General features: G+C 43.2%; 1 protein-coding gene across 5 annotated transcripts in view; it reads right to left on the bottom strand.

Annotated features, from left to right (window-relative positions):
* The window catches only part of FRYL (FRY like transcription coactivator), a 285,628-nt gene that overhangs the window by 42,977 nt on the left and 216,481 nt on the right, over positions 1-26,170 (bottom strand). For all 5 annotated transcript variants that reach the window (XM_066573099.1, XM_066573096.1, XM_066573098.1 and 2 more), the window contains 18 exons: positions 25,606-25,760; positions 25,396-25,495; positions 23,753-23,921; positions 23,053-23,312; positions 22,197-22,337; positions 21,793-21,961; positions 20,462-20,546; positions 18,994-19,106; positions 17,744-17,894; positions 17,516-17,619; positions 16,538-16,723; positions 16,238-16,439; positions 14,522-14,643; positions 10,980-11,167; positions 8,812-8,906; positions 7,714-8,321; positions 5,153-5,250; positions 2,345-2,515 (listed from right to left, as the gene is read on the bottom strand). In XM_066573099.1, coding sequence (XP_066429196.1) covers positions 2,345-2,515; positions 5,153-5,250; positions 7,714-8,321; positions 8,812-8,906; positions 10,980-11,167; positions 14,522-14,643; positions 16,238-16,439; positions 16,538-16,723; positions 17,516-17,619; positions 17,744-17,894; positions 18,994-19,106; positions 20,462-20,546; positions 21,793-21,961; positions 22,197-22,337; positions 23,053-23,312; positions 23,753-23,921; positions 25,396-25,495; positions 25,606-25,760 — 3,117 coding nt within the window. The remainder of the gene's footprint in view (positions 1-2,344; positions 2,516-5,152; positions 5,251-7,713; positions 8,322-8,811; positions 8,907-10,979; positions 11,168-14,521; positions 14,644-16,237; positions 16,440-16,537; positions 16,724-17,515; positions 17,620-17,743; positions 17,895-18,993; positions 19,107-20,461; positions 20,547-21,792; positions 21,962-22,196; positions 22,338-23,052; positions 23,313-23,752; positions 23,922-25,395; positions 25,496-25,605; positions 25,761-26,170) is intronic.

Below are 26,170 nucleotides of genomic sequence, written 5' to 3'. Positions count from 1 at the left end.
AGTCACATGCGTGGCACACAGCAAGTATACAATGACATTGTGTACTTGCTGCAAATCCCTATGGACTATCTTGGCGTGTATGTGCACATAATATGAGCCAGGATAGTGCATGCCACAATTTATCTTGCAAGAGTAGTTCGCGCAATTCTTGTTAGCTGCAACATGACAGCCTATGGGACATTGGTACAGTGTTTTATGCGCACAATGTGGCCTTAGGTAGAAAGAAACAATACCAGATTTAGATAACCCAGCATATGAATGCAGCTAAACCTAAATATACATTTATACTGACCCTATCCCTACTGTGTAGGCCCTAGTGATGGACGATAAGAGACATCAGCACGTGTGCACATTGACTGTAGCATCCACAAGGTCTTGCAGAGTACAGTTTACATGTAGGTGCCAACGTAGTCCTAGCTTCAGCTTTGATTTTGCATCCACAAACATGTGACAAACAGAAACTTAAAAAGTTACAACTAAAGACACGCATTAGGACCAATGCTAAAAGAAATCACGTGGAATTTGAAATAGAACATGTTGCGATTTTTCCTTCAATCATGGAAATCGCAATACGTTTTGACCGCGGATTCTGCAATGCAAATCCATTTCACGTGTAGCTGGCCTTAGGTATGGTCCACTTGATGTGGTCAACCACAGATGTCCAAAGCTCCACACAATGGCTGTAAATTTTGCGGATAGTACTGCCCTCTTATCAGCAAAATTTTCCATCCCACCGTGGGACTATACTCTAAAGCCCCATTTACAGGCAAAGATGGTCGCTCAAATTTGTTCAAAAGATAGCTTGAATGACAGTCTGAGTGATCATTTTGCATAAACTACTAATGGGCATTTGTACCTATTTCTTTTATTTGCATGTAAATGAGACTCCCTTCGCTGTATGCAGATAACAGCAGGTGGTCTGTTATCTGTATACAGCTCCATTGTTCTCCCATGGGACTGAAGCTGAACATAATGTTATCAGGGCTCCTGTGGAGAATCACAGTGTGTGGTCCCTTCTATCAGCTGGCCGGCCGAACAATGGTTTTTATGCTGAACTAAAAATCATTGTTCGGCTGAAAAGCTAACGATGGCAGCATTTACACGGAACGATTATCGCTCATAAGACATCGTTTGAATGAATTTTGAGTGATAATCGTTTTGTAAAAATGGGCCTTTTCGTTACGTCACTAAGATAAAAAGCATCAAGGGAGACAATAGTTTAATATCTTCTAAGGATTTGTACTGTTCTCTGTTAATAAAAAGCCAAGATGGATCTCAGAAAAGGGAGGAATATCAAGGTACATATTCACAGTTAAAGCACTTTTGCACATTAGAAGGAATAACTCTGCTTATATCACAGAGAAAGGATGATTGAAATGTATTTGGTACTTTGAAATGAACTTGGTCTTAAAGGGGTATTCTGGGACTTTCAATACTAATGAGCTGTCCTCAGGACAGGTCAATACCGTGTTTCCCCGAAAACAAGACATGGTCCTATATCAATTTTTGCAATGGCCCTTCAAGTGCTGCATTGATAGGTTCTTTGAGCACTGCGGCTTAGCCATCGCATTGTGAAGGTGGGAATTATGAATTGACTGAGCTGCAGCTCAGCCAATTCGTAGATCCCACCTTCACAATGCAATGGCTGTGATTGGTCCTTCAAGTGCTGCTCAGCAAATCACAGCCATCGCTTCATGGAGATCAGCAGGAAGGCCCTGGACCGAGTCTGCTAGGTAATGTATTCCTATTTTTTTCAATGTAATCTAACTAGGGCTTATTTTCAGGGTAGGGCTTGTGTTTCAAGCCTCGCAGAAAATCCTGAAAATTAGGCTAGGGTTCATTTTCGGGGTAGGTCTTATTTTTGGGGAAACGTGGAAGTTGATGAGCGAAGTTCCACCACTCAGGATCCTTGCTGATCAGCTGATCTTCCAACCCGCAGTCAATGTGGCAGGGAAGAACATTGTCATTAGTGATCAGGACCGAAGTTTAATAGCAGGCTTCATTCCACTAAAATTAATGGCAGCGATATTTCCCATTACACTTCCAGCTGCTCCCTGCAGTCAGAGCTGAAAGTGTAATAAAAGGCATAGTTCCCTTGATTTCAATAGGAGTGAAGCCAGCTATTTCACATCCAGCCCTGACCACCGATGACAACGTCTGGCCCTGCTGCACTAATAGTGGGCTATAATCAGCTGATCCACGAGTATCCTGAGTGGCAGACTCCTGTTAATCAACGATTGTTGACCTAGCCTGTCAATGGGTCATCAATAGTAAAAGTCCTGGAATACTCCTTGAAGGCATCGTCCCTCACAGGTTATATCATATAAAATAATTTCTCACTCACCTCAGCAAGATAGGTGACCAGACTGAAGGTGATATCTGAGAAGGAGTCATGGAGGTAGCGGCACACAACATTAATCCAATTGGAGCAGTCTCTGGAGTAGCTGTGCGTGCTGTACAGGCTCATCATGTGGGCCAGGTTTGTCAATGTAGCAGTCTTCTCTTCCGCACAAACCTACAACATAAAAAGGGAGCATTACTTTACAGTATGTGAGCAGAACATGGCATAGAAACACAATACGTTCTTATGAGGCATGGTGCCATTGATCCTAAGGAAGTGAAATCCTAAGAGCCCTAGTGATGAAACCCACAGGACTTTGGGGGAAGGGGTGAAGAAGGAACAATGCTTAGCTTCATTAATTAAGGAGCTGAAAGTAGGTGACCCGCTGTGTCTGGTGATGTAAGTTTTATACTTACCTTCCCCGTCATTTTCCCGGTGTGAGAGATGAAATTTGCCGCCTGATGCATTAAGCGATGTTTTTCAGCAACTTACATTGGGACCATGAAGGCCATCTATCAGCATAGAGGTTGCCCTACCAAGCCTGGTTACTATGGTTGGATGCCTGTACCACTCTGCATCAGCACTAATGTTTTATAACCACATAATGTAAACAAAATACCAATGCAGACTTGTTTATTGTTTACAGATTGGAAAGTGCTTTAAAGGGGTTGTCCCGCGAAACAAAGTGGGGGTATACACTTCTGTATGGCCATATTAATGCACTTTGTAATGTACATTGTGCATTAATTATGAGCCATACAGAAGTTATTCACTTACCTGTTCCGTTGCTAGCGTCCTCGTCTCCATGGTGCCGTCTAATTTTCAGCGTCTAATCGCCCGATTAGACGCGCTTGCGCAGTCCGGTCTTCTTCTTTTCTAAATGGGGCCGCTCGTGCAGGATGCCGGTTCCTCGTAGCTCCGCCCCGTCACGTGCCGATTCCAGCCAATCAGGAGGCTGGAATTGGCAATGGACCGCACAGAAGACCTGCGGTCCACCGAGGGTGAAGATCCCGGCGGCCATCTTCAGCAGGTAAGTAAGAAGTCACCGGAGCGCGGGGATTCAGGCAAGCACTATCCGGTTTTCTTTTTTAACCCCTGCATCAGGTTTGTCTCGCGCCGAACGGGGGGCTATTGAAAAAAAAAAAGCCCCGTTTCGGCGCGGGACAACCCCTTTAATGTTATTTTAATGCTACTGCGTGTTCACATAGTGGACAAAAGAATCTGTAATGGACACCAAGAGACAAATATGATCCCTGTGAACGCGTTTATCGTCATACCACTAATGATATGTGAAATATACCTATGTACCAAATTCATAAGGTGTTCAATAAAACAAAGTTAAAAAAAACAAAAACCACTTATATCCGGAAACTCAGCGTTTACCTACTTGGAGACCATAAACTTAGCTCATAGGGCTATAAGTAGCTGAGAGAGTCTCTTTTAAACTTTTGCCCAGTGGCATATCATTTTTAGTGACTAGGCTAAGATCAGTACAGTAAGTTTGCCCCTTTTGGACCCAGCACCATCTAACTTAGAAAAAGGGCCAGATCATGACTCTTGGTCTCATGTTGGTCGTAGTAAAATCGTGGTTACCGCGACAGTTGTACCTATACGGGACAAGTAGCACTACAATTTTGACATGGCACGATTTCATGCGCAAGTCACTTGCGACTTTTTCCTCCTACAGGAAAACTTATCACCTTAATGTCCTAGGGCTTCTCATAGTGTGGGGCACATGGCTCTACTAAGACTGCAGATGAGATGTACACTAGACTCCGGCAGCAGCTGCTTTAGATAGGCATATACAGTAGTGTCACCAGGTATTTAACATCTGGTGTCTTGTGCCCTTGGGTAGCCCCAAACCTCCTGACCAGCACCTTGTGCTAATGTGGTAAAAGCCTGCCTAAAACTATGATTAGCCCCCATTCCTTGCTCCAACCAAGCACTGTTAGCAGTTTTGCATCAATTTAGCAAAGCATATGAGCTGCGGGTTACATGGCTCCATTGACATTAATGGAGGGCATCCGTGCGGATTCTGTGGCAAGACAGAGCATGCTGCGATTTTTCTTCCGCTCGTAGAATCCGCAATTTGTATCCGCGATTGTGAAGGAAGATTCGAAAATGCATGCCTTTCAATGCCTGGGTTTTACCGCGAATTATCAGCGGCGACGCCAATCGCAGAATGCGCAATTCAGATCCAGTCATGTGAGACCGGCCTAATGCTATGCTGCCCAACACAGGGCGGGGTGCCTTAGCTTATATATTTGGACATTTCCTTCCCCCACATTTCTGCTGCATGCTACACTGTATCATTAAGCAGAGCATTACATAAAATTTAACTAAGCAGTGAGTGCATAACATACTGTACTTCTCTGCAAAGAAAGATAAGTGGCTGCAGGGCATACTACTACTTTGGCAGCACAGAGGGGGCATTATTACTTTCTGGGGTCGCAGTTACTTTGGAGGTCTTCTTACTATGTGGAACATAAAGAGGAATTATTACTACCAGGTGGCTTAAAGGGGGAAAACTGTAAAGGCAGAAAGTGGGTATTATTAAGGAACTATTACTGTGAAGCACAAAGAGGGCATTATTACTGTGTGGAGACACAAAATAGGGCTGTTGAAAATTTTGCGCTTTTTGTTGCTAGGGGGTTTTATCGGCAAGGCATGGTGGTATTGCTTGAGGTTTCACAGTTGTACTTGCTCATTGGTGAGGCCCAAGCATCCCCATGGAATTGTGAGATCTAAGTTTGAAAGTTTGAAAAGCCATGGCCTATAAAAGTAAGGCTCTCGCCTTCAGTGAACACCTACCTTGGCTATCCTGTCTGCAGTTTCTTTACAGAATGGTGTCGGGTTGTCAAAGTGTTGAATTAGATGAGGCAATAAGCACAAGATATTCAAAGGAAACCCTGCAAATAAAACACAAGTTAGTATATTTCCAATAAAAACACAACTAAAAGCTGACAGGACAACGTTACCCTTCTTGCCACCAAAGCCCTTAGGCTTCTCTCACACATGTGCTTTTTTTTTTACCGTGATTACTGGAGCGTTTTGAACGCCGCGGTAGAACACTTCCATTGATTTCAATCTGCTCTATTTTGCCGTGTTTTTACTTTTTTTTAATGCACTCATCACCCATCACAGCAGTAAAATTGCGGCAAAGCACTACGATCAAAATCGCAGCGTTTTGCTTACGCTGTGTGTTAAAGTGGTCTTATACCTTTCACTGACTAACAGTCCAAGAGGGCCGTGCACAACATTATGTACTGGACTTATAACCTTCCTCATCCCAAGTCATGGACTAGGAGGATACACAATCCTACCAGAAGTGATTGGACACCTGAGCAAGAATATTTATTTCCACATGGTAATACTTAGCAGGGCTCCTTTGGTCCTAATGACATCCTATACTCTCCGTTGTATACTTTCTACTAATGTCTCATACACTTCAGCTGGTAGTTTCTTCCACTGATTCTGTACATGTCTGGCAGGTTTTCTCAAAGATGGACGCTGTTAACATTTTCTCACCCAATATTCCAGTTCTTCCCAAAGATGTTCAGTAGGCTTCAGGTCGGGACTCTGCGCAGCCGGTCCAATCGTGGAACATTCATATCCTCAAACCAACATAAAACAGTACTGGATTTTTGACGTTGTCTTGCTGGAAGTATGGCTGACCATTCCCAGAGTATTGCCACATTGTCAGCAGCACAATATTATCTAGACTGTCAAAGTACACCTCCGTGTTCATGGTTCTTGTTACTACAACCAACAGACCGAGACCATGCCACGAAACACATCCACAGACCATAACTGAACCTCCGCAGTACTTAACTGTTGGCCCAACACACTCAGGCAGAAGGTGTTCCCCAGGCTCCTCCACACCCAGGTACGTCCATCTGATGTGAAGATGGAGTAGGGTGATTAGTCACTCCATAGCTCAACTGTGCAATAATGACGCTTCTTGCATAATCTTTGAGAGAACTCGACTAGACGTTTGCAAGATGCATGGAGGGAAATACCAGCTAAAGTGTATCAGATGTTAGTAGCAAGTATGTCACGGAGAGTATCCGATGTCATTAGGGCCAAATGAGGCCCCACTAAGTAGTAACATTATGTGAATAAACACTCCCTTTATTTCTTGCTCAGGTGTCTAGTTACTTTTGGTAGGACAGTGTATACGGTTGGTATGTATGTAAATAATTCTTGAATAATAATGTACCAGTAGCAAGAAGAGACATTGGACTGCAGCCTATAATGAATGTGGACATGATTACTTTTCATTCTGCTGCACAGCGATCACATTGCCCTCTCATTGCTTTGCATGGTTACAAAATAAATTCTAAAAGCCTTGTCATTGACAATAGTTCTACATGAACAGCTATACCAGAACTTAATTTTTCTTGCCTCCCTTATTTCAATCCACCCCCCAGTCCGCACCCTCCGCTCCACTACTGAAATCAGGTTAGGCGCCCCTTTAATTCGAACCTCTGATTCCTGCCTCCAAGACTTCTCCAGAGCAGCACCAATCCTCTGGAACGTGCTACCAAAACTATCTGGGCAATCCAGGACTCACAAAACTTCAGGCGTGCTCTAAAAACACACCTCTTCAAGGTGGCATACCATATTCCCTAAACCAAACTCTCTTTACTGTGCCTGATAACATGCTCCCTGACCTACTGACTGCAATCCCTGCTAGCCGCAATCAACCGCCCCCTGCAGGCACACCGATTTAGCCACTATATGCCTTAATTTGACCACTGTCATACCGTGCACATCCCCTTAGCCCCTTTACCTTCTGTACCACCCCATTATCTGTAGTATGTAAGCTCGTTGGAGTAGGACCCTCACCTCTACTGTCTCCATCAATTGATTACTAGATATAATTGTGGTTTTGTATCTATTCTCCCGTTTTGTAAGCGCTGCGGAAAATGTTGGCGCCATGTAAAACAAAGATTATTATTATTATAGGTGTCCAATCACATTTAGTGGGATTGTGTATATTTGTAATGTTACTTAGCAGAGATGCTCATAGACAAATTAACAATATGGCATTTGCCTCTCCTAAAATAAACAGAAATCTCCCAGGTTATCATATATGAATGCAAAGGATTTTTTTAAATCCCTTATACTGCTCTCACTTATTGACAACATCTAATAGCAGAGCGCTATAGTGCTTCTAAGAGTTGTCAGCCAGCCTCCCAAAGACTGAATGGCCTCTACATTTGCACCAATGGTATTTATGCAGAGCGATATTTCTAATACTCTGCCTGCATAATTTTAATACTCTGCCGGTCATCTTATATCATTTGTATTCACTTACAGTATTTGTCTATACTGGTCATGTCCTAAACAGACCCGCTTTCCCTTCTTACCCGCTAGCAGCGCCGGGTCCACCAGTGTATGTTTGGAGATGGTGATGAGTTTGCTAAGAAGGTGAACAGTCATTTCCTGGGTGGATACGGAGGTAAAACCCTTCAAGAAGAGCTGTTGTAGACCAGGAAAGTTATTCCACTTTAGCTTGTCCTGCACCTTCTCAATCTTCTCTCGACTCTCTGATTTATCCAGAGGCATGTGAGTAAGCAGCTTGTTGAGTAGCTTTAATGCAAGTAAGTACTCATACTCATAGTCTGATTCCAGCAAGGACGCTGCTATCCAGAAAATGGTGGCCATTAGATTGGTTGGATCAGTAGTTGGCTGCAGATCGTGCCCTCCACCCTCTCTAAGAGAGGAGAGGCTTCTAGTCCTTGCTAGGCTGCCCCCATGATTCATCCTGGCATCCATTATATCCAGTGTGTTACTTCGACGCCTGTCTCCTCTACGGTCAGCCATTAAGCTTAGCCTCAAAGAATTACTTCTTGCGTTGTTGCAATAACCCATAAAGTTTCCACTACTCAAAGGACTTGTGCTTAGATTCAGCTGACCAGTGCTCTTCCGGTTCAAAGCATTCTTATTGCCCATCATTGGTTCATGGTTGGATGTTCTGAAACACCATAAAATACATGTGTGACTCACAAGTACAACTTACAGGGAACCTACCGCCACAGTTTAGCCTCATAAACTATGTTATACGGCAAAGAAAGGTGAGGGAACCGGGAGTCCAAGGAGGTATGTTTCACTCTCACCAGGTGCCTCGTTCCTGTGTTGTGTCCCTGTGAAGTTGGTGCACATAAAACGTGACTCTTTTAGGCTGGCCCTGTGCATGCACATCCCCACTCAACTCTATGAGAGTGAGTGCGCACAGAACCGACTAACAGAAAAAAATAAATACAAAGAGTTGAGTTGTGCGTGCCAACTTCGCAGGGACACGGCGCAGGAACAAGGCATGAAACATACCTCCTCAGACTCCTGGTTCCCTCACCTTTAGGCCCCATAACATAGTTTAAGAGACTCAAGGGTGATGACAGGTTCCCTTTAAAATCGTAATCCGAAATACAATGTAAAGAGAATGGTGAAAATAAATCCAAACTTACTGCGCAAGAGCCGACAGGAGGTCATAATGCTTCATGGTTTCTGACAGAGTGTCTATGGCCGACTCCAGTGTTAGGAGAAGCTCAATGACAAAACCCTGAAAACAAGATTGATTTAAATGAAACAAAGGGTTATAGGTCCTAAATCTCAAATGGCTTTAGCTGTTCTATATAATTCACTTCGTAAAAGGTTGCGATCTTTAGGCATCATTTTGTATTTAATTTACATAAAAAGTTGAGTAACTTGTAAATAGGATATCTAGTAATAGTCCTGAAAATAGGATATCTAGTAATAGTCCTGAAAAACAGCCATATTATACTTCACACCTGCATTCACAATTCGGCACACTCTAGACTCATTAGTCCCTGCTTGTTCAGTGTCTGCACAAAGCTTATGTGGGTGGTTTGCATTGTGGAAAGTGTTATCTTTGCACAAGACTGTACAGTAATCGGATTGTGGGAAAGCTAACATTATATGAACTCAAATAAATTGTTAAAAGGCCCATTTAGACGTACTAATTATTGTTGAATAAATCATTAGAATGACTGAAAGTGCGCGATAATCGTTATATCTAAACATGAGCCATCGTGTGGTTTTCGTTCTGTTTCAGCCAGCATAAAAATCATCAGCGGCTCACTCACATCTCGTTAGGTTTAAACGCTCCTCGCTCAGTGCTTCACATAGAATGTACAGCACTGAATGAGAGGTGAACGATTCTTAATGATCATCTGCCTAGCTAAACAGGCTGCATGAGTGCGAACGAGTAAGGCCCAATGTCTACAATCAGATCTCATTGCGTGGGAGATCCGCAAATCAAGCCGCCCAGAGAAATGCATTAGCATCCGCAAAACAATTTCAAGCATGTGGATGTGATTCCCCCTCCCACGGTGTGTGGATTGCACGCGCGGGAGAGAATCGCAGCATGCTCCATTTTCTGCGGCTTCCCGCACGGACGGCTTCAATTGAAGCCAATGGAAGCCATCTAATCTGCGGCACACCCGCAGCTGACAATGTGGACGCGCCGCTATTCTGCGGGAAAGCAGGAGATTTTGAAGAAAAACAAAACACACTGCACATGCGCCAGGTGTGTCCACCAGATGCATCCGCCGTGCAGAAGAAAGAAGATTGCGCTGGATCTGGAGAGGTGAGAAAATGTCCCATGTCCGCGGGTACAGGCAGATTATGTGTGGGACTCCGCATGGGATTCCACAATCAGAATCCGTGTGTGCCGTGGACATTGGGCCTTACTGGTGATGTTACTTAATTGTGCGCTTGTTCGAATGAGAATCAGTTCATGTAAAAATGGCGTAAGGTTGGGCCACACAAGCTCATTGTCGGTTTTCAATGGCGACCTGTAGAATTGTGAGTGCAGCTCTAGGATGTAAAGCAAACTGTAATTCAACAGTAGTAATAGATAAGTACTTTACAAAGTTACAAAAGAAAAAGGGTTATAACTTATATCACAACAGACACGGATCACCAGGATCCTTATCGATCACTAGAAAAAGGGCCCTCATTTCCCCACAAAACACGGCCACAGTGAGAACGCTGAATGGAGGAGCGAAGGTCACTCATGTGTTCTGCCCCTTCATTCATTCCTCCCTTCTGGATTCGCCAGAGCCCTGTTCTGGAGTTCCAAGGGTTGGACCTCCACTGATCTGAAAGTTATTCCCTATCCTGTGGGCATGGGATAACGGTTAAGGCTCTTTTGCACGGGCCAGCAGTCTTTTAAATGACTGCATGATTGCTAAGGTCGTCAGCGCTTGTGCAGAGCATTTAAACTAAAAGACTTGCCGCCGACTCGCGAGCCTCTTGTCCGCTTTTCGCTCAGCGCTCTATGGGCATTTACACAGGACGAGAAGCCAGCAAGCCAACAAGGCTCTTCAAGCTGAGTGAAGCGTCAGCTTAAACAACCGCGAACGACAAGCAAGCGTTTGTTTTTCATTCACACGGAATGATTATCACTCAAAATTGTTCGTTTGAGCGAATTTTGAGCGATAATCGTTACGTGTAAATGGGCCTTTAAGTGCATTTTGCTAATATGTGCAACTGCATTGAGTAAATGCAACTTAAAAGTCCTAAAACGTGAGAAGAAAACCTGTAAGCATAGCCTACAAACAATTCCTCTTGTGGATATGTAAAAACTTTTATGTTGCAATTGGAAACTTACCTGAGCCTCCTCCCCTGCATCCCCCACAGTTTCTACTAATCTTGAAAGGACATCTGAAAGGGTTTGCGCAGAAAGAGGCTGCTTGAGAGCACGGAAAATCTGGAATGACCTGCCAGCATAATGGCGAGAGGAGCAAGACAGCGCAGTCTGCAGAGCCACCTCACTCAGATGTTGCTCCAGCTGGAACCCTGGAAAGAAAGAAAGAGTGTAGGTAGCATTAACCCCCAAAGAAATCTGCGTCTCATTGCCGACAGAGGTCTAAAAGGCACTGAAGGATTCCTGTACCTCCCAATATTGTAAGGCATCAATGCTAAAATCTGTTAATAATGGGAAAGAAATAGGACAGAGACGGTCACAAATACCCCCAAATTATAGTTAGTAGTAAATAAAGGATGCCGATTCAGAACCTGTAATCCTTATCTTTTTACTCGCTTGCATTCCTTTGTTTTAAGCAAACAAACGAGCCACGCACTGCATGCAGAGGACACCTAAGCCTGGCCATAGACTAGGACTCCATCAGCATGCAGCATACAGAAGAGTGATATAAGCGAGTAGAAAACTAAAAATTAGGGTGGTTTCACTTCTGCGTTGGACCCTCCGGTTGGAGGTTCTGTCACAGATGCGGCTGCTTGCAGATTTACGTTTACTTTACATTGATTTCAAATTCACTTTCAATTGTAATCACTTTGCATATTCTCCATCTACATTTGCTGTCAGTGATGCAGTATATCCTAGTTTACATCCTCTGGCTAAGGCCAGCTTTACACGACCATATTTCAATTGCGGAATCCACGATAGTCACCCGCGTGGACGATACATGGTATTCCGCGCCTACTGAAAACATAAAACATTTGCAGTTCTGCTCAGATGAGCCGATAGCAATTGCGATGTCTGCGAGTGGATTTAAAATCGCAGCATGTTTTAGTTTTGTGCAGAATCCGCACGGACGGTTTCTATTGAAGTAAACGGAAGCCGTCCGACTCGCAGCCCATCCGCAATTGACATTACGGATAGCCTGTGGGTACCCACATCATCGCCTAGTGACGGCGCAGAAAAAATAAACATATATATAAAAAAAAAAATCTGTACTGCGCATGACCGACGGCGAGTGTCCGCAATACATAAAGCGAAGATAGGTGGGCTCGCCGGCCGGGGTCAGACCCGGGGATTCTGCTGCGGGCTTCGATTTGTGTGCAGCCGGCCTAAAATGTTTCCTGGCCTCATATTTTACTGCTGAGGGCTTCTTACAACTCAATCCAGTCCAGACAATCCTCCGCAAGGCTGCGCTCCCACCTCATTGTAGCGCTATATACATTGAGCTTTCCAACAGGGGTTTCACTTTGAATATCTGAGTACTGCATTGAAATGCAACCCCCAGCGGGACCACTCACTTTAAGGAGGTCAAATCCAGGTGGAGTCCATCTTTTTTGAGAACACTGTAGTTTAGTCACAGACAGTACTGCCAGATCAGTAGGACATGCCATCCCTTTTCGGATCCATTAGGGTCCAAGTACTGTGAAATGATCTGAAAGGGCACCAGCATTACAGAGAAAGGGGCTGTGATGCTGTGTACTACAGAACCGGTGACCAGGACAGGCTTAGAAGGAGACCGTGCTAAAGCCACACAGAATCTCACGATTAGTCGAATTGCCAATACATTCCCCAATAGGGAAGGGAGATGGCATATTTTAGAAACTTTTGATGTGATGTGATGTGAATTAATCTTTGGGTTAGGTCCACAAACTGTGAAGAAAAAGCAACTATTGTGTGCAGATTTTGCAGCGAATTCATTGCAGACTCTACCGCCATTCAATGTAGGAGTGAAATTTGTGGTGATACTTCGGAACAAATCCATAACAGAATTGACATACTGTGGATCTGAAAATAGGCAGCGTGCTTGTTTTTACATGTAAATGGTTTCACCTAAATGTGGATGGCGTTTTCAAAACCTCATGCATGTGTATTGTGCTATAATTTGCTGTGGACTTGTAATGTGTCTGAATACAGCCAAGAGACCCTCTGGGCCTGAACAAACAAAGATGGCCGCAGCAGCTTCTCTGGCTACTTGATGCACACTGTGTATTAGTATGCATCATTAGTCTATGGCCTCATGTCCATGGCAGGCGCAGATTTTTCATGTGGATTTCCGCAGCGGATGCACTGCGAGTCATCATTATACTATTATTTTATTGTTCGCGTAAGATCGCGGATTGCATTTTTTTTCTGCGCGGATCTGCGTGGAAAAAATCCGCAACCCCAACTCTCCGCCTTTTCCCCACCTCCTTAATTGATTTTAACCTTCAAATCCACAGTGAATCCGCAAATGTATTTGAAGATGCACTGCGGATCGTAAGCTCCCATAGAGATGAATGGAGCACATCCCTTCGTGATCCGCGGTAAAAATGGAGCATGCTGCAATTTATTGTCCACACAAGGCATATGCTTTCCTATGGGCGGCTTGATTTGCGGATCTCACGCGCGAATTTCGCAAATCAAATCCACCCGTAGACATTAGGCCTAAGACACTACACTTGCTTTGATTGACTAGTGTTGTCCACATGAGCCATGATGGCCAATCATGTCCGCATATAGTTTCTTAGGCTATCAATGTTTACTAATACACAGTGTGCATTAGGCAGTCAAAGAAGCAGTGTAGCCATCTTTGTTTTTCCAAGCCTGAAGGGTCGCTTTAAGCCTCATGTACACGGGCAAATCAAGAATTAAAATACGCAGCGTTTCTCCCGCACACGGCTCTGCGCCCCATAGGGATGCATTGGTCACCCGCAGGTAGTTGAATACCTGCGGATGTCATTTTTCCCTGCAGGCGCAGGTCCCGGGTGCAGGAAAAAATCTGGACATGCTCCATTTTAGTGCGGGTCTCCCACGGGGATGGCTCCCGAAGGCTTCTATTGAAGCCTATGAAAACCGTCCAGATCCGCGGGAGACCCGCACCTGAATTAAACTCACCTGCTCCGGACGGTACGAGTCTTCCCTTCTACGCGGTCGGATCTTCTTTCTTCGGCCCGGCGGATGGGCGCGGCACGCAGCCGACATGCCGAGCACATCCGCCGGGCCAAAGAAAGAAGATCCGGCCGCGACGGAGAGAAGATCAGGCCGCGAAGAAGGGAAGATCTGGAGCGTCCGGAGAGGTGAGTAATTCTTATTTTCAGCCCTCATGTCCGCGAGGCAGGAGGGACCCGCTACGGATTCTCCATGGAGAATCCGTAGCGGGCCTGATTTTCCCCATGAACATGAGGCCTTAGGGATCCAGCCTATTCTGCCCCTAGAAATGATATTTTTGCACCAACACATTCTGATATCTTGGTTCAAAACAGATTCTGCAGGGTCCAGATAGTGAAGCTACAATGTATGTGCTTTACAGTAATTGTTACAGAGCTTGTATAAAGAGTCTAACACTGACTTGCAGGAATGCTGCCTTCCAGTAAGTAGCGCTGCAGAGGTATTTTCCATCTACCTTATTTACAAAGAAAGAAAAAGATAGGAAAATCTGGAGCCAATGATGAAATGACCCTCAGACATACCTGATCTGCAGTGCTTGAAGACAGTGACCACATGCTTTAAAAATGCCGTAAGCTGCTCAGCACTTTTAATTGTTGGATTTTTCGCTGAAACATCTTCATGGTTCCAAAGAGGTCCTCTTTTTCTACAATGCAAATCAAACAAAAAGTGTCTCAACCTTCCAAGGCTTCGTGAATAACCGAGATACAAATACATATTTTAAAAAAAATTAGGGTGTTTGTGAACCCCTGGAGAACCCATGTAGGATGAGAAGTAAAGAGACTGTAAACTGCAGTAGTCATCTTGACCTGGTCCTGCTACGTCTTGTGCAGGTCTTACAGGAGGGCAGTTGGCTGTATGAGTGTTTGAACGACAGGCGTTTTATTTTACATCTATTGATCATACACATTAGCCTAAATTGGCTGAACCCAATTGGTTGCCATTTTTTCCTTAGGGCTCAGTCACACGGGCGCCGATCCACCTGTGTTTCAGGACAGGAAGACGGCAGTGCAAACGAATCTCCGCACCTGCCGGAAAAAGAACATATGGCTGTCAATGGAGCCGATCATGTGGAGATTCGTTCGACACGCAGTGCGGCTGTCTTCCCGTCCTGAAACACAGGCAGATCGGCGCCCGTGTGACTGAGCCCTTAGGTGGATGGACATTTCTGAGCAACCCAGTATACGCCAACTACTGTGAAGGCAAACTCCCTACTCTATAATGTGTGAATAACTGAGTGTATTAAAAGGGGTTGTCCCAGGATTATAGATCACATTTCTCTCTTAGATCATACAAAATGCATCAACCTTTCAATTAAAGGGGTAGTCCGAGTTAAGTTTTTCTTTGGTTCATTATGCTGACCATGCCCTAAAAGAAGAAACCTCTTCTAGTGCCAATTTTTATTAACTGGTAGAGACAACAGAAGCGATTACACCTTTGTCCTTGCACATGAAAATTTGGACAACGGGACAAAGATACTGAGCATGTGTGACCACTGGCATTGGACAAAAGAATCAAAAGAACACCAGGGCGCGCCATACTACGCATCTAACAGTAATATCTACACATACAGGCCTTTTCTAAAAATGAGTCCGATAGAAAAATTGTAATACTTTGTATGATCTAACTGAATAAATATCTGATCTGTCTTCCCATGGTCTTGTGATTGGTTACCAATGTACAATCAAGCTGATGGTGTCACTGTTGCCATTCTGTTAACGGAGAACAGTCCCCCTAATGAAGTTGGGGCACAGGTTTTAAGGTTGGCACTGTTGTTCTGGTCATGTTCCTATTATTGTCCTGTACATATGAATATGTAGTATTTAACATGCTTGTGCATTATTGCCTTTATTGTAAACATGATTGTGCTAGCATTGGATATCTCCTGCATACACATTTCTCTATTAACATGACATGCTGAATGCCTTCCTTTTTTGATGAATTATTTATTTTTGTGTGGGAAGTCATCTCTTCTGTAATGTGATATTTTAATAAAATTCTATTTCAAAAAATTTTAAGTTTTTTTTTTTATTATTGAGGCTTTTGTGTGTTGACCTTTTTTGTATCTCCATTATTCAGCAGAGCGTGTGTTTATGGGTGTAATATATGCAACTCTGATTTACTGTATTTCAACTGAGAGCAGTGTATGTAAGAAGTGAAGTGCTATTAAGAGTAACGGTAAAGTAATTTCTAACCTACTGGAAAACAGATATACTAGTGCAAAATGAGAAAAAGCATACCTTGATGTGATAAACTCTATGAGCGTTTTGACCTTCTCATCCTGCTCCCCGGAGAGATCCGTCTCATTGAGGATGCTCGTATGTAAGTGAGGAACAGCAGTGCTTGTATTCCCTAAGCTAATGCTAGAAGAGGTAGAACTTGAGCTGAGCCCTGAGTCCGTCATGGGGGAAGGCTGGTATTCAGGAATAAAGTCATTAATACCTGAAAAAGCAAGCAAAAAGATGATGTCCTACATTCTAGGAGCTGTGAGAGAACTGCACTGTTAATGCCATGATCTAACACCTAGGATAGGGTCTTACCTGTGAAGGAGAACTCTAAATGTGCATTGCTTTTGACAGTCAGCACCCGCGGTTCATTACATTCCCTATTCCTGAGGAGAATGGACGCCACGCTCTGCACGCTGCTATTAGATCCCACCACAATCAATAAGTGTAAAAGCAGACGCTTACAATGTTCATACACTTCAGGGTGGTAGTGGTCGAACCCTAAAAATCATAAAACAGCAACACACATCAGAAATTAGCAGCAATAATTATAAGCTTCTCTTCATAAGTGAACTTTTGAAAATGAAGACTTTTGTAATTAGTTTACTTTCAAAATTTCTGATTGTCTGATTTCTATGCTTGCATTGTTTTCCAAGGCGCTGTAGACTGGGGGGCTTAAAACTTAGCAAATTCTGTAAGTCAGAGTAAGGCAACTCCTCCCGTAGCCTGCTCCCCTCTTGTGAATGTGAATTCACTGGCTTTCCACTGAGCTATTACAGAGGGCTGTATGAAAATGCAGGAAGTGGAAAGTGGAGAAGATCAGGATGACAGGAAGCAGAGGAGAGAAAGCTATTATTACAGAGGGCTATAGTTCACTCCAGGTGAATTTTCTGCTCTTATCAACAGTGAAAGGGAATGGGACCAGCAGCTACTAGGAGAGCATGGAGAGATAGCTGTGTAGTAAACAGTGGGCATGGCTATGCTACACAGCCTCTGAAAGAGGAGAGGGAAAGCATAGTTTGTGCACAATTGTGAGTGAGACCACTTAATCATTACTGGGGACACCCCCAGCCAGAAACTTTAATGTAGGAGAACCTGCTAACCAAGTATGAGGCTTTCGAAATGCATGAGAAGAAAAACTGAATGCAAAAACAAAAACAGAAAGGTGCAACATTTTTTTCTCTGCAGGGACTTAATTAAGATGTGTGCATTGATTTTTCATGTATAAAGGTTTTCATGTTCTTTAAATCACAGAAGTTTAACAAATATAGATAAAAAAAAATAACCAATCACCTATAAAGATGGCGTGTAGTAAGAGATGCAGGTAGGCTCCCCACTCCACCTTCACGCTATGATCAGTGATCAGATCTGTCAGAAGGATCACTGCTATGTTGCATCTATAAAAGATATTAACAAGTTAAATACAAAAAGATGCCCCAACAGTAGTATCACACATAACATGGAGGCAGTTTTAAGGATAAGAATGCAGAAAACATAATTAGTAACACATGTAGCAATTACCTGTGCAACGATGTGCCCGGGGATGTAGTTTCTGGCAAGTAGTCCACAAGGGGTGACCAGCAACCTCCAGTGGGTGGGAAGGGCAGAGGCTCCGCTCGGTTGTGTTCCATCACTTTTAAGCGCCAGCTAGAGAACAGTGGCATTGAGTCACCTGTAACCCAACGAGGACACACATGAAAAGGCAGACTCAGACTTTTTTTTCTGTTACTACTATACCATTAGTCCCAATACATTACAAAAGCAGTAGAGGAGCAGATACTCTCATGGTGGGGTTGTCACATACAGTCTGCAGATTTGAGTAGACTATACAGACATATATATAGGGTGAGGAACTGCCTATAACTACACTACAAGTAAAAGGCTAACTTCACATGACTTTTTGTCTCCGCCCTTTCTCAGTCTCTGGTTTCAATCCTCTATGCAGAATACTGCATAGGAATGAAAACTAGGACGAAGCCAACAGCCGTTTAATATGTGAGATGGAGACCTCTTTGCTCTTGGTTTCACTAGGTTTCTGTCATGGTCAGTCATTTTAAATGGACAAAAAAAAGTTGCCAATCTTGCTTTTCTATCCAGTAAAAAGACTGACAGAAACCTTGTGAAAATATTGCCCTATGAGGTCTCTGTCTCACATATTAACCCCTATGGTTTCATCTTACGTCCGTCCCAATACAAGTTTCTGCATAGAAGACAGAAACCCGAAATGGAGGAGGAGGAACTGTAGGTAAAAGCGCAATAACAAAAGATAAGAATAATAATTAGAGATGAGCGAGCCTACTCGGCCACACCCCTTTTTCGCCCGAGCACCACGATTTTCGAGTACTTCCGTACTCGGGCGAAAAGATTCGGGGGGCGCCGTGGGTGAGTGGGGGGTTGCAGCGGGGAGAGGGAGAGAGAGAGGGCTCCCCCCTGTTCCCCGCTGCTACCCCCCGCGAATCTTTACCAGAGTACTGAAGTACTCGAAAATCGCGGTGCTCGATCGAGTAAATACTCGAAACGAGTAGATTCGCTCATCTCTAATAATAATCTTTATTTGTACAGCGCCAACGTATTCCGCAGCGCTTCCAAAAGAGTCTTCCCAATATGTCATAGATACTTGAATACAGTTAGTATACATACAAGTCCCAGTCACTGTGTTGATCTCACCCCTACGAGCATTATGTAATGGCACACCATGACATTACATGATTGAATACCCCTCTAAATGTTGCATGCAAAGTTTCAAACAAGAAAATAAGTATGATGATTACTTTTCTCCTCCTCATAAGACCCTCCAGAACTGCTGCTGTATCTGGACTCCAGTCGATGGTGCTGGCGGTTTAAGTTGCTATTCAGACCACTGTAGATATCAAGATGGGCATAGCTGTAAAGAGCAAGTAAGATTACATGTATCATCATACTTTCAGTCTCATGTATATCAGAAAAGATTACAATAAATACTCAGACTGATGCACACTGAAATGTAATAGTAACTACATATCCCTCCACATAATGCACATCCCACAGCAACATCGGCCATTTACAGCTTTTCTAAATGGATTATAACATAAGCCCGTATATGATCCTTGATCTTCTTTTCTAGGGAACAAATATTAATACCAATCCCAAGAATTGTGTAATTGCCATACTGCATGAACATCTGTCCTCTGTGAGAGGATTTTCCACGTGACCTCTTGTCCAGGCGTAATCTTGTTTCTATAATGGCTCTTCCCTTCCATGTTTATGGATTGCATTAGAGTATTAAAATGTGACTATTTATCATCCTGCTTTCTGTCCTCTTGGAAATTCAAACCGTAAACCAATGTTCATATTTTACATGCTATTTTATTCTATTTGTTGGATTATAACTTAATACCGCCCACTGACCATGAGTGACAGCTATGCAGGATATTAGTGGCAAACCTGTCAGTCACAGTGGGTTGGTATGGTTAGCAGAGCCGCATAATTAACCTGGAACAGTTATCTCTGAACCCAGGGTAGGTAGTCTATAGTTGAACGGAGAGGGTCTGCCGCTAGGAATCCTGACCAATCAGCTGATATCAGGCCAGCTGTCATTGTAGACAGCTCTGTGCATAGTGTAGCGGGTGGTTTAGTAATTCAGGCACAGCTTTCACTGAATTCAAAGCAATACCAACCCAGGTCGCTGGAAAGATCCGTCTGCTTCCAGCTCTGTGTGCAATGACAGTGGGCCTAGGGATCAGCTGATCAGCTGGAATCCCGAGCGGACAGCCAACTATTGATGATCTACCCCGAGGACAGTTAATCAATATTAAAGTCCTGGAAAACCCCTTTTAAACAAAATTGTGTCACCAGTGCAGTAACATGACAACTTCTTAGGGTGCGTTCACATGTAGGGGCCATGGAATGCCAAGATGCAGCTGGAAGGAGAACGGGCATGCAGTTTTACTGCAACTCAGTGTGGTTTTCAAACAGATTGTCAATGGTTGCAAAACCAAGAAGCCATCAACAGCTTGACAACTGCACAGATTTGGTCTGCAGCTGCATTACACATGGACACCTTGGCTGCGCCATAACCACGATGTGTGAACATACTTTTAATAGTTTTGAAGAAAAATTTGGTGGTTGTCACAAAAAAGCAATGCTGTTATTTTATTAGGTCTGTGTGTCTCAAGAAAAGCTGTTTAATGACCACACAGTCATGTAGAAGCTCATACTGTAAACAGCACACTATATAAGAAGTTACAGGGAAATACTTACTTTTCCTCAATGCCATCTCTTGCATGCTTGTTCTCATGACTGCTGTCAGTAGGAGCGACCATTGTATTGCTGCTGGATGTGGTTCCTGCCAAAATCACATACACAATTAACAACCAACTTAGATTAGTATGAATACATCATGTGCAGTGAAAGCGTGCCAATCGTGTTAGCCATCGGGGAGAGGATTCAGAGCTCTGTTTAAGAAAAGAGTAGCTTCGACCCCTGTAATAGTAAGTTATGAACCTGCCACAAAATTTGCAGTCTACAAGTAAGAAATATTGCAAAGAGTAGTCATTTTATGCCAGATATTTCATGTAAGTAACTAGAAGTCTAAGGATGGCCATACAACCTGGGGTATGTCCACATGGCGGATTCCACCTGTAAAACCGAGGCAGAAATCTGTGGCTATTCTGCATGGCCAAATACATGTGTGTTATAAAGTGTGTTTCCGTGCGGATCCACATGAAAAAGTGATATATGTCCCTTTATCAAACAGATCCGTTAGGAGATAGAACGTTAAAAAGTTTGCATGCAGATTTTGTGCATTCACAGGGCTAAATCTGTGTGTGGATCCATGCTAAAAAAATTGTAGCAGAATAGCCATGGATTTCTGCCATGTTTAACAAGCAACTTTCACAGTGGAGTCCGCCTTGTGAACATACCAGATTTCTAGTGCTCGCATGTTCTGGCAGGTGAAAGGGAAATTAGGATCCTTTTAGGCGAGCCGATTTTCGTTTGAACAAGCGAGTGACGACACCACTAGCTCGTTTATACGAGCAGATACATTGTTGACTTGTTCAAACTAGAATTGTTCAGTCTTTCACATTTGCTCTGACTGAGAAAGACTGAACAATTGCTGTTAAAACAAACAATAATGGAATCAGACAACAGCGTTTTTTATGCCTTCATAAAATGAGCCACGAACTAAAAGCAAACGATTATCTTCATTGATCAGTCATTGGCTCGCGTTTAGACTGAACAATTAATATTCGCTTTCGCTCATTCGAACGATAACTGTTCCATCTAAAAGCACTTTTAGTGGCTGCTGGACACCTCCGGTAGTGGCTTATCTCCCTGAGACAAAAAAAAAAAAAAATCAGGCAAAAACTTAACTGGTTGATCTTTATCTCCCCCAATATTTACTGTCTAAGCAATTATGGAGCCTCCCATAAATAACAGATGATCGTTGGCCTCTGCAGAAATTGGCAGGGTCATCCAATAAACATCTGATGTGTATGACCAGCTTTAAAATAATTACTTTATTCTCTATATAAATGATCTTGCGTCAAAAATATTCCCGACAACAGGAAGGTACGATTAGGTCTCTTTACCTGAGGTGACAGAGGGGATTTTATAGCTTGAAGTGATGCGGTAATATGGTGGATTGTCCATGTGTGTCACTCCAGAACTCACTGGGTCTGTAAGCTGCAGCTCGCTGACCAACTCCTCCAGAAGCTGCATGGTCTTATCTCTGCCCAGGTACACAATCACCTTCTTTATCTGAATATAAAAGAAATATGGATAAATTCACACGCTTAAAATCAACTGGCTCAAAAGTCTGACGAGTGGGGTGGGGGGTGGGGGGCGATTGCCTATGCAGCTGCTATTCTAGAATGCAGTAGTCTGATATAAAGTCCCTTGTTAATAGTGGTTAATAAGGGATCAGCAGTCCTGAAAAAGTTAAACCCAATCATTTTTCATAGGACAAGGAGATATGTTGGTATTAAATACTCACATAAGGCAGGAGACTGGGTTCACTGTTCACTCCACAAATGCTTATTAGAAAGTGCAAAATAATTTTCAAATTCTTTGGCCATCCATCAGCAAGGGTGGTCCACACGTTTTCAATCTCTGACCATGCCACTTCATCGCCATACTGAGAAAAAAAGTTATTACATGTAAATGGGCACTAACCCACCGACATAAGTTGCATAAATCAATAGTACAGGTAAATATAAGAAACTTTGCAATATATCTCATCAGGGAAAAAATGCTCCTTTCATCACTTATCAGGCTCCTTTCCCTCTTCCCTTCCTCCTAAACTGTTCACTCACTCCGAAAAACTGCTAAAATCTGTCTTCCTAAACAAGACAGACCAACAGCTCCCTGAGGGATCAGATTACATGTTGTCCAGAAGAAAAAGGGGAACACACAGATGCTGCTGCAACTAATGATAAGTGTTTTACTGTCTCACAGCTATTGGGGTCACATTTACACTGCTCAGTACTTCTCTAAAATGTCCTCCATGATGCTGCTGGTTATTTGGATATGATAGGCAGTGACAGGGGAGCAGGAACAGCTCTTCTCTGTGCGTGCTGAATTGGCACCTGAAGGTTTAAAACTCAGGACAGACAGAGATATTCTTTCTGGGAACTTTTAAGCATTCTAGAGTTATGTCTGCATAAATTATCCAAACCTTCACAACAGAATGCACAACTTATTGGAAAACTCAAGAGTGTGAAGGTTGAAGGAAAAGTAAACTAAATATATGGCATAAAAGAAAGAGCAATGTTTTCCAGATGAAATTAGAAAAAAAACGTATAACACTCTCATGCCCCATAGTTACTGTTGTCTACTAACAAATATATTACCTTAGCTGTCATATACAGCAGGTTATTCAAGACCATTGCTGTGGCTTGAGGTGAACCCCAACCCTCTCCTCTCAGCCAGCGCCTGCTGTTGACCATGACATCTCGGTCTCTCAGAGACTCCTCCACCTCATCCTCATGTCTGCGCACTGTAGGCAAGGGCTTCAAGTCTACCAGCTCTATGTTGTTCATCCAGGGAAGTAAGTAGTGCAACATCACCTGGCGGCCAGCAGGGTGCGCTGTCTGTATTCGCTGACTGATTTCTGTCAAAGAAGGAATGTAGAAAGAAATTATACTGCTATCATACATATTATGGACTTGTTAAACAAACATATTAAATGTCTGCTATTTAACTAATCAAGCTTTGTGTATCATGAGATTATGATCAGCATCTCTAAAAAGGATCATGTGACCCATTTGGCACTCCAGCACCTGAGTATCCTTGGTTTCATAGGTCTGTCATAATTACAGTTTTCTATAAAGTGATGCTGTATTACAAATCCATTTACACAAAAAGTATTCACTTCAATGGTTCCTTGTCATACTGAAGCTTAAACTCTAGCAATGAAGTCCAAGCATATATTCAAGAGACTATCATACAAAACCCAATGTTACACCACAAGTTAACGAGAGAGAGAACACAGAAGCTGCTGGATGAAATGTAGAAGCACAAGCCCTTTAATGGATGAGCTAAACGGAATACCTGAAAAAATAGCGAGGGTTAACTCTGGGTAGGTGCGAGCCAGTTCTTCAGAGAGCTGGTAGTAAGACACAGAGTACAAATGTGGTAATGGAGACGGGTGACTCAATATTCCATCCGTTCTATGGACTTCTAATTTGTGAGCATAGCGAAACATCTTCGGTTCCAGAATCTGCAGAAAGCCCATGGATACAACTCAGGTGAATATAAAATTATCAGATCAGGTGTTTAAAACCGCAGTTAGATAAGCTAAAATCATGGGGAATCATAAATAGCTACTACAGAGTTTCTATATTACAGGACGACTCCAAAGAGTTACTGTTGTAATTAATAAAAAAATGTAGTAATTCAGTAGTAAATATGTATGCACTATATAAATAAAGGTGATTAGTAGTAGTTACTGGGGTCGGTAGTATAGCTATGCAGCCGCAGCCGAGCTCAATCTAACTACCGTATGCATTTAGTTTGTTTATATTCATTCCCTCATTCGGGCTCCTTTTAGATTCAGCTTCTCAGTGTATGTGTCAAGTGGGAGGTCCCCACCACTTAGTTGTCAATCTGTTTTGACAATGAGCAGTGGAGACCACCTGCTTGACACGTTCAGCGTGCCAGGAGCCGAATGTATGAAGAGCCCGTACAGGGTAACGGGTGACTAAAAACAAAAGAAAGACATTGGAGTCAGCTATGCAAACCGCTGACATAAAGACATGATGGGTCCTCATAGATCTGGATCCTTTACATTATACTGAAATTTAGTTGTTTTTTTTTTACTTGCAGTAGCAATTTTCACCACTAGCACATTTATAAGGAGCAGCGCGCTTCAGCTCACATCAAGCTGATATTCAACTTTTCTTTATAAATGAAACAGATAGTACAGCTTTTAACCCTTTCCAATCCAATTTGTATCCTTGTTTTCTTAGGGGGCTTACTCTTTTTCTGCCATTATACAATAGCGCTATATGCTGGCTAAAGCCAGTACTGCATGAGGTGACACGTTGGATAGGCTCTGACAGCAGAGAGGCTGGCAATATACAGTAAGAGAACCACGACGGACGTCTTCCAACATCGGAGCTCTACAGTCTTAAATCATACTGTCTTCAGAGGTCAGACAGTGGATTGGAAAGGGTTAAAGTTAGAGATGAGCGAACGTACGCGTTTCGAGTAATTACTCGATCGAGTACCGCGATTTTCGAGTACTTCAGTACTCGGGTGAAAAGATTCGGGGGGCGCCGGGGGCGGGGGGAGGTGTGGCGGCGCGGGGGGTAGCAGCGGGGAACAGGGGGGAGCCCTCTCTCTCCCCCCCCCCCCCCCCACTCCAACCCCCCACTCACACACGGCGCCCCCCGAATCTTTTCGCCCGAGTACGGAAGTACTCGAAAATCGCGGTACTCGGGCGAAAAAGGGGCGTGGCCAAGAACGCTCGCTCATCTCTAGTTAAAAGTCTTTCAACACATAATTTCATTATAAGGCATCGTTGTTGTTCTTGCTTTTTACGAGGGAGAATATGCTGCTCCTATGACATGGCAATACAAGTGTCCTGGAAAAACCTCTGAAGTGGAAAGACATGCTTTTATGTACAATATATTGCTTATTGCTGAGTTGCTGTCCTTTACACGCATATGGTGCAATAAACAATATTTACAAACCTGCAATAACTGCATAGCAACTTCATAGATATCCCTGGCAGAATCAGCCGCCTTAAACAGGATGAGATTAAGGAGGGTAACTGTGTCACACTGGTAATCCCTAGAGAGATTACAGAGATTGCACTGAACATCATGATCACAGGAAACACTCTACATGCTTTATACACAATATATCTGGCTCAGACTGTATCCTTTATACACATTTAATACCTGTTGTGGAATACACTAGCTATGGCTTTGAAGCAGCCGGACGCCACTCTCTTGGAGCCGGTATAGCAGCGGTCCACCGCCCAGTACATGAGGTTGCTCTGGTCTGGATTAAGTTCTAGTAAAAGCATGACTGCTTCACACCCCAACTGATGGACCTAAAAAGACAAAACCAACACAATTTTCTCATAAACATATAAAGCATTACAAATAATTACATTCAAGTAAAAGACTGGACTGATTGAAACAGCCAAGACACCAGGAGCTTCTTCAAACACAACATGTGCCATATCCAAGTGTATACAGAGTAGGAGGTGTCAATAAGTATCTGCAACAAGTTTATCAACAGATAAATCCCCAACAAATTAATGGAGCTCCTATGATGCAATTTAGAACTTTTTAGTTAATTCTGTATATCTAAAGGTCCATTTAAAAACAATGATTATTGTTCAAAAGCTATCTTTTGAGTGATAATCATTGCGTGTAAATGTGCCCATCTTTCAGTTTTCTGTCAAATGATGGATTTCAGTTTGGCTTGAAATCAGTCGTTCAGCAGAACAGCTGATAA

The sequence above is a fragment of the Eleutherodactylus coqui genome, chromosome 7, assembly GCF_035609145.1.
Source record: "Eleutherodactylus coqui strain aEleCoq1 chromosome 7, aEleCoq1.hap1, whole genome shotgun sequence".
Classification (NCBI taxonomy): domain Eukaryota; kingdom Metazoa; phylum Chordata; class Amphibia; order Anura; family Eleutherodactylidae; genus Eleutherodactylus; species Eleutherodactylus coqui.
The sequence above is the reverse complement of the archived record's forward strand: the minus strand, read 5'-3'. Positions and strand labels throughout refer to the sequence as shown.